The following is a 14,074-nucleotide window of genomic DNA, read 5'->3' on the forward strand; positions in this document are numbered from 1 at the left end:
CCTTGAGGTTGCTCGGTCGTCGATGTTTACCATGAATGTGCCCAAGTTCTTGTGGAGTGAAGCTGTTAGGACAGCCACATACTTGATCAGCCGGACACCTTCAAGGATACTTAGCATGAAATCTCCGTGTGAATTGTTGCTTGGAGAAAATAAGTTTGTTGTTTCCCCAAAGTTGTTTGGCAGTACCTGCTTTGTTCGTGACCACCGACCTTCTGTTGGGAAGCTAGATCCGCGGGCAGTGAAGTGTGTTTTTCTGGGCTATGCTTCTAGTCAGCAGGGGTACAAATGTTGGTGTCCCTCTGAGAAACGTAGATTTGTAAGTATGGATGTCACCTTCAGGGAGTCTGAGCCATTCTATGGCGAGCCAACAGATCTGAGTCTGTTGTTTGCAGAGCTTGACCACCTACACTCTATGAAAGATGGTCAAGAGGGGGAGAAGGCTACTCATCGTGATTCTGAGGGTGCTAACACTGATGGTGATGTGCAGGCTCATGTCCAGCCAATAGTGGGTACAATTCCAGCTGGTACTCCCATTGATGATGATGTGCAAGTTCAGGTCCAGCCAACAGTGACGATTGGTACTCTTCATATTCCTATTCGGGATTCGTGGCAGAAGAGCCCTTAGTGTACTCACGACGGCAGCCACAGGTGCCACAAGTGCATAGCTCATCCGACACTCGTCTGGTATATTCACGGCGGCAGTCACAAGTGCAGGGGGAGCAGCAACGTAGTGATGCAAGCTCATCTGATACAGTGGAGCTGCCTATTGCGTTGTGGAAGGGGACACGTGAAGCGGCAAAGAAGGCTTTACCACCCGATGCTTTTGATGATCATGACATTGGAAATTTTGCGTCGCACGAGGCTCTGTCTCCTTCCTATAGAGTGTTTGTTGCCTCTCTACAAACAGTGTCAATCCCAAAGGATTGGAAGGCCGCAAAACAAGATCCAAAGTGGCGTGAAGCGATGATAGAGGAGTTGGAAGCTCTGAAGAAAAACAAAACGTGGGTGCTAACCACATTGCCGACAGAAAAGAAAGCAGTGAGTTGTAAGTGGATCTATACCGTGAAGCAAAATCCTGAGGGGAAGGTGGAATGATATAAGGCCAGATTGGTCGCCAGAGGATATAGTCAAACTTATGGAATTGACTATGATGAGACGTTTGCTCCCGTGGCAAAGATGAACACGGTAAGGATATTGGTCTCCTGTGCTGCAAACTTTGGGTGGAAGTTGCATCAATTAGATGTCAAGAATGCCTTCTTACATGGTGAGTTGCACGAAGAAGTGTACGTGGAGATACCACCAGGTTTTGGTACTTCAGAGACCACGGGGAAGGTATGCAGACTGAAGAAATCCTTGTATGGACTGAAGCAATCACCAAGGGCATGGTTTGATAGATTCAGACGTGCCGTCCGTGGTATGGGGTATGGTCAGTGTAACGGTGACCACACGATGTTCTATAGGCACTCTGATCGGAAGATCACCATCCTTGTTGTTTATGTGGATGACATTATCATCACTGGAGATGATAAGGAGGAAATAGAGAGATTGAAGGGCTGTCTGAGCAAGGAGTTTGAGGTAAAGGATTTGGGCAACCTAAAATACTTCCTTGGCATTGAAGTGGCTCGGACAGAGAAGGGAATCTCTATGTGCCAACGGAAATACATCTTGGATCTCTTGAGTGACATGGGCATGATGGGATGTCGTGCTGCCCCTACTCCGATTGAAAAAAATCATCAAGTGACAGCACAATCAGGAGAGCTAGTGGATAAGGAGGATTATCAGAAATTGGTTGGGAGGTTATTGTACTTGTGTCATACCAGGCCTGACATTACGTATGCCCAAGGAGTGGGCATCTTGATATTGTGCACAGAATCCTGAGATACTTGAAGGGGACTCCGGGTAAAGGGTTGTGGTTTGGGAAGAGTGGACATCTTGAGGTGGATGGCTATAGTGACTCTGACTGGGCTAGTTGTCAAGATGATAGAAGATCAACTTCTGGCTACTGTGTGTTTCTGGGAGGAAATTTGGTGTCATGGAGAAGCAAGAAACAGCCTGTTGTATCTAGATCAACAGCAGAAGCTGAGTGTAGAGCATTATCTCAAGGGTTGTGTGAGATGCTCTGGGTGAAGTACGTACTAAGCGAGTTGAAACTTCTGAGGAAGGGACCTTTGAAGGTGTGGTGTGACAATCAGTCAGCTATAGCCATTGCTAATAACCCAGTTCAACATGACAGGACAAAACATGTGGAAATTGATCGCTTCTTCATTAAGGAGAAACTTGATGCTAGGATCATCAGTCTTACTCATGTCAAGCTCTGGGCAGCAGTTTGCAGATTGCTTGACAAAGGGACTGGGAACGAAGGACTGTAACTTGGCTTGTGACAAGATGGGGTTGATAGATATCTACCACCCATCTTGAGGGGGGGTGTTGAACCGGTATGGGCTGTCTGGCCCATCTCACTTAAGCCCACAAGGCCCAGCCCTTGTGATGACCTAGAAAGAGGAGCTCCCAGTCCTCCCGTGAGTGCAAGCCGCCACAGACACCGAACCCACGCGAGCGACCAGACACGAGAGCGAACCCCGTCTGAAGGTACTCCCCCCATGATTCAACAGTAATAGCCTGTTTATAGTTCTGCATAAAAAAACAGGAAATTGTGGTTTTTAAAGCTTATAAGTTTATTTTCAAGTGAAACTAGTTGTAGTTATCCTAGTTTTATCCCATACTAACCAAACCAGGTTTTATAGTGTTAGGCTAACAAACATGTTACTCTGGCATAACTTTCTCATGGGTTATTCACAGGTACTCCCTCCGTTCACGATGTTCTAACTTTTTTCTGAATCAGATGTATATAGACGCATTTTAGTGTGTTTGTTCACTCATTTCATTCCGTATGTAGTCCATATTGAAATATTCAAAAGATGTTATAATAGTGAACGGAGGGAGTAATAAATAGGAAGTGTTGCCTCACAGTATCAATTCTCCTTAGTTTACCTAACACTAGAGCATGGATAGCATACACAGCTTCACTATGAAACCAAATGCAGGATGTGTGTGGCAAGTGATACAAAACAAAAGTGAATAAACCAGCAATCAAATAAAATTTTGCACCTCTTACAAAATAAAAGTTTAATAGAACATACTTCAGACTTAACGCAATTAACAAAAAAATATACATCAAGAAACATAACGCCACTATAGCAGACTAGCGGTGGCAGTTATGAAACTTTTGGCCTTAGAGCTTCACAAATCAAACAAATGCAGTCTATGCAGCGTGCCACTTCAACAGATAGCACATATTGCTTGTCTGAGTGTTATAACAGCCAAGATACTGTTCTATCTGGCACACAGATGAATATAGCATCATTTGACACTTTCTGGCAATAGATTGAAGCTAACAGATCATAAAAACAATAAAGAGATGAGAAAATTCTACAATCTGATAACATACCACGATGAGTCCATGCCACAACAACAACAACAACAACAAAGCCTTTAGTCCCAAACAAGTTGGGGTAGGGTAGAGCTGAAACCAACAAGATCTCACAACCAACTCATGGTTCTAACAAAGATAATTTCAATAAGGAAATATAATTGGGTAGAGGGTTCAAATGGCGGAATGTGTGGCTTTGCTTCAATGCGAAAACATGATGATATTCATTTCAATTTGTTTCAGATTCTCATGAAAATGTGTACAGAAAATATGGCAAAATTGTCAGTAGGGCAGCATTATTCAAGTACAGAGCACAAAACAGTACAAAAATACATTTGTATTGACTCTTCGTTTGTACAAACAAAGCAAATATAAGCTGACAGAAGCAAAATGAAAAAAACATGAAACGGAAAAATTAGCATACCATTCCAAGTAAGTTACCAACAATGATGGAACCAATTGGATCATAGATGGGGTTTCCTGTCATTTGAACAGCCACCAAAGATGCTGCTGCAATAGCAAGACCTGTAACAGCAGCACCATCCTGTCGGACAATTATTGGGATATGAGAAGGAATCAAGGAAGTTAAGAAGTACGGAATAAATGGTAACGGGTAAGTAAAGAAGAAATATGATTAAGATGGCAAATGCAGGCAACTACATTAATCATAAAAAAGGGCACAGATGCAAGTTCAGGATTTCAGTTGCAGGAGGTGATTGGACTACAAGAGAGAGGTACTAAGGTAGTTTAGAACACATTACTCACTTCAGTCATAACAGCAACTGAAGTTGGATCATGACCACGCCAGATGTAGTCTCTGATACTCATTCCTTCTGTTGCTGCACCTTTCTTAACAGCCTTTATAGCAACAAGAAGTGAAGCACCTAGAGAGACAACAGCATCTGTCAACTAGAACCATACTAAATAACTAAAACAAATAAAGAGAACAGGTTTTCGTAAATAACACCTTCAATTAGGATCGACCCACCAATCACTAATGCAGCATAGTGAATGTTCTCGGGAGGCTGTGTAATATAAGTATAAGATATGAAAACTGTACTTGGGATAAGATTTGATGATAAAATGGAATGTACATGCAAAATTCTCTACTGAATCAAATGATACACTGGTATCATACTTGAGAACTCCACAAGTTCTGAACTCCATTCACAATAGTAGCACCTGAACCCAAGCAAAATATTCCAACCGCGGATATCAAAGACCATACAAATCTTTCTTTTGAATAACCATAGCTGCAAAAGAGATTAAGCTAGGGTAAGCAATCGTTAAGTCAAGACACAGGGCACCACATCAATTTATGTCATATATAGACAGTCTTATCACTGGTTCTCTAGAGACTATTTATTTATTATACAGTGATTAATACCAGGGTTCTTCCTTATCACTAATAGTCCAGTAAAAAAGGGAGATCTTTGTTGACAAAGCATGCATTGAAAATCAAAGAGTTATACATACGGGTGTAGAGCATCTGGAGCACGTCTTGAACTTCTCAGACCATATGCAAGAAGAGCCTGAATTTTGATAGGCAGTTAGTCTCTGGGTATGATACTTCACTCCAGGTCAAGAAATAGACAGGAAAAAGAGAAACACGAACTTAAGTTGCAAAGGGTAAAGTTACCTGGTTAGCAAAGTCTGCCACCGAATGTACTAGCTCAGCTAGCATAACATGACTAGATGTTGAAAACCACACACCAAACTTCAGCGTGAAGACAAGGAAATTACACCAAAGTGCCGTGTTAACCGCTCGATGGCTGAGATCAAACCAACAGGAGTTGCATGAAACGAAGTGTATATCAATACAGATCCTTGAGAAATAATTCAAGCATGCAACAATAATAAATTAATGGTCACTATTTTGCAAATAATTGCTAACGCAAATATTAAATAACTCATATGATAATACACAAAACTGAATACCCTTAATGACAGTGCGATGAGTGTTTCATAGAGAAAGACCATCATAGATGAAAAAAAAACTATTCAGGTGGATCTTCTTCCTCGGTTTGAATGGAGGAATAGCTTCCATCTGTCCTCTAAAATGGAAAAGGTACATATTCTACAATATTTTCCTCTCAAGCATAGATAGCATCATCACTCCCATCACAATCGTTACTCTTCCATCATTGTAAATGGAATAACATTTCTGTCCAGTCACAATATAGAGGCAATAGCATTTCTGTCCAATCATAGCACATAGGTATATTCCAAGAGCAATTAAAATGGTTCCTTAAGAAAAGCATGGCCGAAACATGCAAATCCATCAATTGATTAATAGCAGTGTGTCAATTACGCAGTTTTTAGAACAAAAAGGATCGTCCGAATTACCTGTGCTCATCGTCGAAGTGTGTCTGCTTCTTGGTCTTGGCGACACGCAAAGAATAACCTGCGGCCCAACAGGAACAGCAACAATACCAAACGTCAGATGCCTCAAAAAACCCCAGAACCAGGACACGGACAGGAAAAGCGAAGGGGGCACTGATCTTACTGCGGGAGATGGTGAGCAGGACAGGGGGCGCGTCCGCGACGGTGCCTCGTGGCGGTGACGCTGCCGGGGGTAACGTCCGCCACCCGCGGAGGCCAAGGAGGCCGGGGGCACCGGATGCGGAGCCGAGGAGCGGGCGGGGCGAGAATGGGGGAGGCGGGGGCGTTGGGTGTCGATCCTCGCGGTCGTCGTCGCGGCGGAGGAGGTGGTGGAGTGGAAAGGGCGAGGGGACGAGGGGGCGGGACGAGGATGAGAGGAGGCGGAGGCGGAGGGCGGCAGCGGCGGCGAGAGGGCGGCGCATTTAGGGATGCCGGCCCCGCCGGTGGTGCTGTTGCTGCTGCCGCGGGCGTGGCGCAGCTTCCATTCGAGGGAAAGCGATAGAAGAACGCAAAGGAAGGAGAGCTAGGTGGGTTTGGGGGATTCTGGGTGCACCGTGGGCTGGACTGGGCTCGGCGTTGGGAGCCGAAAAGGTGAAAGACGAGCTTGCAAGTTAGGGTTCGGTTGTCTCAAAAATAAAGTTAGGGTTCGGCGTCCTGTAAAACTAGGCTTTTCCTCGAATAAAAATGTGAAATTAAGCTCTTCATGTAAAAACATGTTAAAAAAGTTTTTTTTCAACACAATACAGACGCAAGCGCTCATATACACGCGCATACACTCACCCTTATAAACGCACACACGTACACCCTACTCCTATGAGCATCTCCGAAAGACTGAGCCGGCATATCATCTTGAAATTTACGAAGTCACCGTAGTCACCTCGTCGTTGACAGGAACGTCTCCTCCCACTTAATGCACATCGCCGGAAATTTTAAAATAAATGCGAGTACCAGGATTTGAATCCTGATGGGCTGGGATTTCACAGTCCCTCTAACCATCCAACTAGTTGGTCCGCAAAAGTCTTTTTTTAATAGTTTGGATTACTTACCACGTCTATCACGTGGTAAAAAAAATACTTATATTGTAAAGACACCAAGCAAACCAAACATATCATTGTACGCTTGAACGCGTCATATTTACTCACAAGTCACAAACATACCTACGCATGGACTCACCATGCTTACTGAATGCAGAGTTGTGATACTTGCTTTAGAAAAGGCTAGCACATATGGCGTGTGTTGTAACAAGAGAACAAGACTATCACATGCCATAACGTAATAAGCCTACAGTCAGGTTGTCACTTATTGTTGTTTCCACCCTCGTCGGCGGGCCGCATGTTCACCTGATCGCAACATGTTGAAACATGGTCAATCCCAAGGTGTTGAGGCCGGCCATCGCGCGACACACCTGTCATTGAACCACTCCTGCGCAGGAGGATGGTTGGCATGGAAGGACGAATCCGTTTGAGTAGCCTATCATTCACTATGCTACTGCATGCCTGTGATGTTCGCTAGAGGGGAATGTCCTTTGTGGCTAAGCACTTTGATGTATCTTTTAAACTGATGCTCAGAGGCTGGTCCGTTTTTCAATCCCTAGGATCATCGTCCAACAATTAATGGCGTCGAAAGTGAAGGTGCCACTGTCAGAGAGGAGAAGTTGCAAGGGAGCGACACCTACGCAAACACTAGGGAACATCGACGTGTCCATCGCCGGCACTAGAGTGCTCATCTTGCCCTACTTTTGTCGCACTACCGGTTGGCTCGATGGTGTCGACATGGCCACGATACCTTAGATAAAGTGTGCTTGAATTGTGCATGAACCTAGGGATGGCAGTTTTGCCCATGGGTATGGGTACCCGCGGGTACCCTACCCAAAAACAATGGGCATGGGTGAGACTTTCTACCAGTTCATACCCATGGGTAATGGGTATCCATACCCGCAAAATGCATGGGTAGGGTATGGGTATGAAATTATACCCAGGGGTAACCCAATGGATACCCAGAAAAATTAATAAAAAAATAAACCCTATAATATCTGGGTAAACCTACAGTAATTAGCATTGCAAGTTTACAAACTTGATTTTTTTTCAAAGTTAGTTTGTAATGGAGATTAAGACATTTGTGTGTCAATAGTCATTGTGAAATTTTGATGTAAGTGCAAACCAGATTGTGATGGCCGAGTACCTAACTTTAGTTTTAGGCCCTTTTCTTGTCTTACCTATATCATGCCAATGTTATATACTGTACCCACCGGATACCCATTGGGTACAAGATACCCGATGGGTATGGGCATGGGTACCAATTTGTACCCATGGATATTGAATTGGGTGGGTATAGAAAAAAGTTTTGGGTATGGGTTTGGGCACAAAAAGTTCTTACCCGCCCATACCCTACCCATTGCCAACCCTACATGAACCAGAAAGATGAAACATACCTATAAATTTTTTATTATGAAATGAAGACAACCAAGTGGATATTTTCTTGTGAATTAAAAAAATGCTTCTCATGGATTAAGGAGCAGTTTACTACTTGGATTGTGTCCACGGACAAATAGATGGACCATTTTCTTATTCATTGTTCTAGCGATCGAGGCATCCAACTTTTATGTCAATGGAAAACATCAATAACAATATACGAACATGATGGCCTTTTGCGATATGATTTGAATAGTGAAGGTTCCCTGCCTTCCTCAAGGAGTGACCCTAAGTTATCGAACCCACGAGAGGATGTGCACTACGACAAAGTCTCTGACAAGTCTTTGTTAACGAATTAAATTTCTGTTTTTCAATCGGACATTTAACAACCTTAGGGGTGTAAAAAATGGTATTAAAAACATGTATGAGTATGAGGTCTTACTCTCACAACCTTAAATTTGTGTTGAGGATCTTAACGATATTAATTTGTGCTATGGAAGACAACAACTATGATGTGTTTGCGGCGCGAGAATGTGGGGGATGTGTCTGAAGTATATCTTGACTGGTGCGTGACCTACACCAAAAGTCAATTGTCCAATCGCGGACCCTTACCATCTCGCGGGGTTACCTCGGTTATTAAGGATAAATATCCGGACAAATATATTGGGCATTTAATGACTACACCTCATTCGTCCCTAAGAAATTGCTTTCCGCTACCGTACTAACCCCTTCTCTCAATGTTGTTCGGGATAGCGTTCCGCGTCCTTCTTGCTCCTTACCTCCTCCTGGATCAACCTACGGGGTCTTCGGTACCTGCAGTGACTTAGATTGAGAAGAAGACAAGAGACAACCTCATTGCAATCGGACATGTTAAACATTCAAAGTCATTCCAACAATCCCTTCCAAAATACATCGGAGTGCAAGGCCTTGCCTTAACCCATTACCTTACAGAATTAATCACACATGGCAACCGTATCACAAGATGAACTCATTGAAGAAGACATAAAAAATGAATGATTGATTTATAGCATGTCTTACAATAGTTGCCGGATGCGATACACGACTACAAGTATGACTAACTTGGAGATAGTATGTTGCGGTGATGATGGTGGCGACAGCTATGGAGATGCGATGGGAAATGACAAAGGCTAGGGTTGGAAGATGGTTCTGGTGATTTGTTTTCGCGAATGGTGCTCTCTATGTTGGGATTCTGGCATTGGCCCTTTTTTACGACTTGTGATCATATGGACCTCCTAGCACCCATGGCAGCGGGTATGAGCAATCGCACTCATATCGAACGTTGTCTTGTGCTCTGCTTTTTATCTAGTGAGCCTCTAGTTCCTTCTTGTCTTCCATCACATTTTTCATTTCTACATATAAGATGATTCCTTTCCATGTTTAGGCCATTTTCCTACGAAAACGCATTAAAGAAAGGATTTCACAATCTCTCGCATTCATTAGTCATTATTGGCAATATCAAACTGATTTTCTCAAAAAATTCGGGATTATCCAGTTCAAACAACGTTGTGAGGAGCGCAAAAATATGACTCATCAACCTTCAGTTTCAGCAGGGTTGCACCTCACTTGTAGCCTTAGAAACTCCTTCATGTAATCTGAGGCAGTCATATTTCCTTAGCACAATTTTGAAATTGGATAAATAGGATCTGGTCATAATCAGCGGGCAAATATCGCCCTTTTAAAAGACTTTCCATTTGCCGCCAAGTTCTCAATTGAGGTCCTCCTCTCAGCCCGCCTTCTTCTTGAAAGCGATGACACCATGCACTGGCTCCTCCTTTCAACTTGTATGTGACCAAAGGAACTCTACGATCTTCCGGAACCTCAATGACCTCAAAAAAAGTCTCCACTTCATATAACCAATCAAGGCAACCTTCAATATTAACATTTTCATTAAAAGTTGGGGTCTCGACTTTCACCTTGTATGTATCCCTTGCATATGTAGTGTAGGATACATATATGTCTCAAACATATCTATTTTTTTATTGTTTCATGCTATTATATTATCCCTTTATATAATTTTTGAAGTGATTTATATTATTTTTCTGGACTAACCTACTAATTTATTGCTCAGTGTCAGTTTCATGTTTTTTGCTCATTTTTGGTTTTGCGGTCAATCAATATTTACGGAGATCAAAATCACTTGCCAATTTAATACGAATTTTTTGGGCAACAAGAAACCCTGGAAGCTTCGGGAGAGGTCAAGAGGACCTGTTGTTGGAAATATGCCCTAAAGGCAATAATATTGTATGATTATATTTCCATTTTCGTAATTAACAGTTTGTATTTCATGTTATAACTGTTATGATCTTGGAATATGTGATTCAGTGGAAAACTCATATGCATGTGTGGAATTATGTACGGTAAAGAATAGGTTCCCCGTCTTGCCTTTGAGACTGGCAAAGTGTTGTTAGTGCTAATGTTTTCCGGATATTAGGATATCGTTAAGTGTAATGATATTCCTAAAACAACATTGAGAGTGTGGCGTTAGAAGAACAATCATATTGAATCGACCCAATCTTGTTTGTTATACTGTGAGATAATGTCGTCTGAAATCAATTGTTATAACACAGAGTGTCAGCTTGTATTTTAGTTCCCTGGACCATGAGAGTATCATGGTCACTTCCTACCATACGATGGACTTTGGGGTTGCTCGAACATCATCTGTAACACGGTGATCATAACGACAGCTTACTGGTTCATCGGAAAGTTTGACAAGGGACTAGATAGCTTGAGAGTGGGATTTGCTCCTCTGACGATGGAGAGATATTCTTAGGGCCCTCTCGATATGACATCATCCATCATCATCTGGCTAGACATAAGTGACTATGTCACGGGGATGCCAGAACACTTCAACGAGAAAGAAGAACAAAACCAGCAACGAGATCAACGGTATAGTGAGCATGAGCATGAATCGAGAGGATACCGATGCACCCCGGGTTTTGTAAAGTATCGTGAAGCAAAGGGAACATCACAAAATAACCAAAGGTTCACTCGAATGTCATTGGTGTAATCTTAGGGATTGATATGGACATCCACAGTTCTGTTATCAGTCATTGAATGAAGGAGTTTCGTTCATGTCTGTCATTTACCGAACCTACGGGGTCACAAGCTTAAGATAATCACGATATGCTGAATGTTAGTAGGATGAGAGTATCGAGGATTTATTTGTGTAATTGTTTCATAAATGTTCAGAATAGTTTCGAGAGGAACCAGAAGCATTTCGGGGTCATCAGAAGGGTTTCGGGGTTTGTCGGGCAATACCGGGTATTCCCGATAATTAATATATAGGTGGAAAATGTTTTTGCTGATGTTAAATTATATATAAAAGGCTCTAGTAATTGTTAGAGAGCTTTTATAAATAATTAAATATCAACGGGACATAAAAGGCCAAGAGGTGGAAGGCAACTTGGGCCACAAGGGCCCAAGTGGAGGAGGCACCCCCTTTCCATAGGGGGAGGCCGAATTGGAGGGGGGAGTCTCCTCCCCCCTTGGCCGGCGCCCTAGGGAGGGTCTTTCCCTCCTTGGTGGTTGCCCCTCATTCCCCCTCTAACCTATATATACTTGAGGTATTGGCCCTATTTTCTACACAAGTTTTGGAGGCTCCTCTAGTTCGTCTAGTTCTAGTTCTAGTTGGTCCTGGATGAGTAATTGGAGCTAGACCTAGTTCCTCTAATCATCATAATTAGAAGCCCGGTGTGGTTTTAATCTCCTAACTCTAATTCTTCGGCGATGATTAGCTCTGGACGACGAAGCACTTCCGGATCGTGAAGACGGTACGCTTGCAACCAAGTAGAGAGGTTGTGCTTTCGGTCTTTCGTTGAAGGGATCCTTCGAGGGAGGTTCGTGAGATCGTCATCAACGGTTCGAGGGACTACAAGTATAATCTACACCGACTCATCTACTTCTGTTGCACTCTGAAGTCGGTAATGACCGTTGATCGAAACCTTATATGCATCTTCATATTGTTCCTGGGTGATTGTAGGGCAATTTTGTTGTTTTCTACTACATTTCCCAACAACTGCAAGGAGCCACACGGGCACCCCACGGGGCCCTGGGGGTAGGGCGTGCCCCTAGACTGTGTGGGGTCCACTGATACGTCTCCAACGTATCTCCAATGTTTGATTATTTCATGCTATTATATTATCATTCTTGTATGCTTTATATGTCATTTTATATTATTTTTATGGACTAACCTATTAACTTAGTGCCCAGTGTCAGTTCCTGTTTTTTTGTCTATTTCTTTGTTTCACGGAAAAACCATACCAAACAAAGTCCAACCACGATGAAACTTTACGATGAATTTTTATGGACCAAAAGAGACCCTAGAAGCTTCGAGGAGAGACCAAAAGATACACGAGGGCACCACAAGCTTGAGGGACGTGCCCAGGGGTGCCACCAGCACTTGTTGGCCCCTGATACGTCTCCAACGTATCTATAATTTTTATTGTTTCATGCTATTACACTATCAATCTTGGATGTTTTATATGCAATTACAAGCAATTATATATCATTTTTGGGGACTAACATATTAACTTAGTGCCCAGTGTTAGTTGTTGTTTTTTGCCTGTTTTGGTTTTTCAAAATACTAGTACCAAACGAAGTTCAAATGCCACAAAACTTTTGGAGATTTTTTCTGGACAAAAGAGACCCTAGAAACTTCGGGAGAGGGCGAGAAGATGAAGGAGTGGCCCACAAGGCACACAGCGTGCCCAGGGGGTGGGCGCCCCCTGGTGGCTTGTGGGGCCCACGTTCACCCGTCTGACCTAATTCTGCCTCTATAAATTCTCTAAAATCAGGAAACCAACAGAGAGCCACCCAAAATACTTTTTCTGCCCCCGCAAGTTCCTGTTCTAGAGAGATCCCATATGGAGGCCTTTTCCGACACTCTGCTGGAGGGGGGATCAATCACGGAGGGGCTCTATATCAACCTTGCTGCCTTCCGATGATGTGTGAGTGTAGTTTACCATAGACCTATGGGTCCATAGTTAGTAGCTAGATGGCTTCTTCTCTCTCTTTGATCTTCAATACAATGTTCTCCTCGATGTTCTTGGAGTTCTATTCGATGTAATCACTTTTTGCAGTGTGTTTGTTGGGATCCGATGAATTCTGAGTTGATGACCAAATTATCCATGAATATTATTTGAGTCTTCTCTAGACTCTTTTATGCATGATTATTATAGCTTTGTATTTCTCTCCGATCTATTGATTTGGTTTGGCCAACTAGATTGATTTTTCTTGCATTGGGAGATGTGCTTTGTGATGGGTTCGATCTTGCGGTGCTCAATCCCAGTGACAGAAAGGGACATGACACGTATTTGTATCGTTTCCATTAAGGATAAAAAGATGGGGTTTATTCATGCGTGAGTTTACTTTGTCTACATCATGTCATCTTGCTTAAGGCATTACTCCGTTCTTTATGAACTTAAAACTCTAGATGCATGCTGCAAAGGGGTCGATGTGTGGAGTAATAGTAGTAGGTGCAAGCAGGAGTCGGTCTACTTGTCTCGGACATGATGCATGTATACATGATCATTGCCTTGGATATCGTCATGATTATTTGTTTTTCTATCAATTGCCCAACAGTATTTTGTTTACCCACCGTATGCTATTTTTGAGAGAGAAGCCTCTAGTGAAAACTATGGCCCCAGGTCTACTTTTATCTTATATTAAAATCCAAAAATACCTTGCTGAATTTTTTTTCTTTACTTTATTTATTTTGTGTTTTATTTATCTATCTATCACTGCAAAATTTAATCTTTGCAAATAACCACCGAGGGATTGACAACCCCTTGTTCGCGTTGGGTGCAAGTATTTGTTATTTTGTGTGCAGTTA

General features: G+C 42.7%; 1 protein-coding gene across 1 annotated transcript in view; it reads right to left on the reverse strand.

The window, feature by feature from the left end:
• Positions 1 to 6,385, reverse strand: part of LOC123053026 (metal tolerance protein C4) — a 12,174-nt gene extending 5,789 nt beyond the window's left edge. The window contains exons 1-8 of the mRNA XM_044476403.1: positions 5,937 to 6,385; positions 5,777 to 5,834; positions 5,070 to 5,202; positions 4,907 to 4,962; positions 4,569 to 4,683; positions 4,398 to 4,455; positions 4,196 to 4,314; positions 3,855 to 3,974 (exon numbers count right to left, since the gene is read on the reverse strand). Coding sequence (XP_044332338.1) covers positions 3,855 to 3,974; positions 4,196 to 4,314; positions 4,398 to 4,455; positions 4,569 to 4,683; positions 4,907 to 4,962; positions 5,070 to 5,202; positions 5,777 to 5,834; positions 5,937 to 6,234 — 957 coding nt within the window. The 5' untranslated portion in view covers positions 6,235 to 6,385. The remainder of the gene's footprint in view (positions 1 to 3,854; positions 3,975 to 4,195; positions 4,315 to 4,397; positions 4,456 to 4,568; positions 4,684 to 4,906; positions 4,963 to 5,069; positions 5,203 to 5,776; positions 5,835 to 5,936) is intronic.
• Positions 6,386 to 14,074: the final 7,689 nt, after the last annotated feature.

This window comes from Triticum aestivum, chromosome 2D (genome assembly GCF_018294505.1).
Source record: "Triticum aestivum cultivar Chinese Spring chromosome 2D, IWGSC CS RefSeq v2.1, whole genome shotgun sequence".
Lineage (NCBI taxonomy): Eukaryota > Viridiplantae > Streptophyta > Magnoliopsida > Poales > Poaceae > Triticum > Triticum aestivum.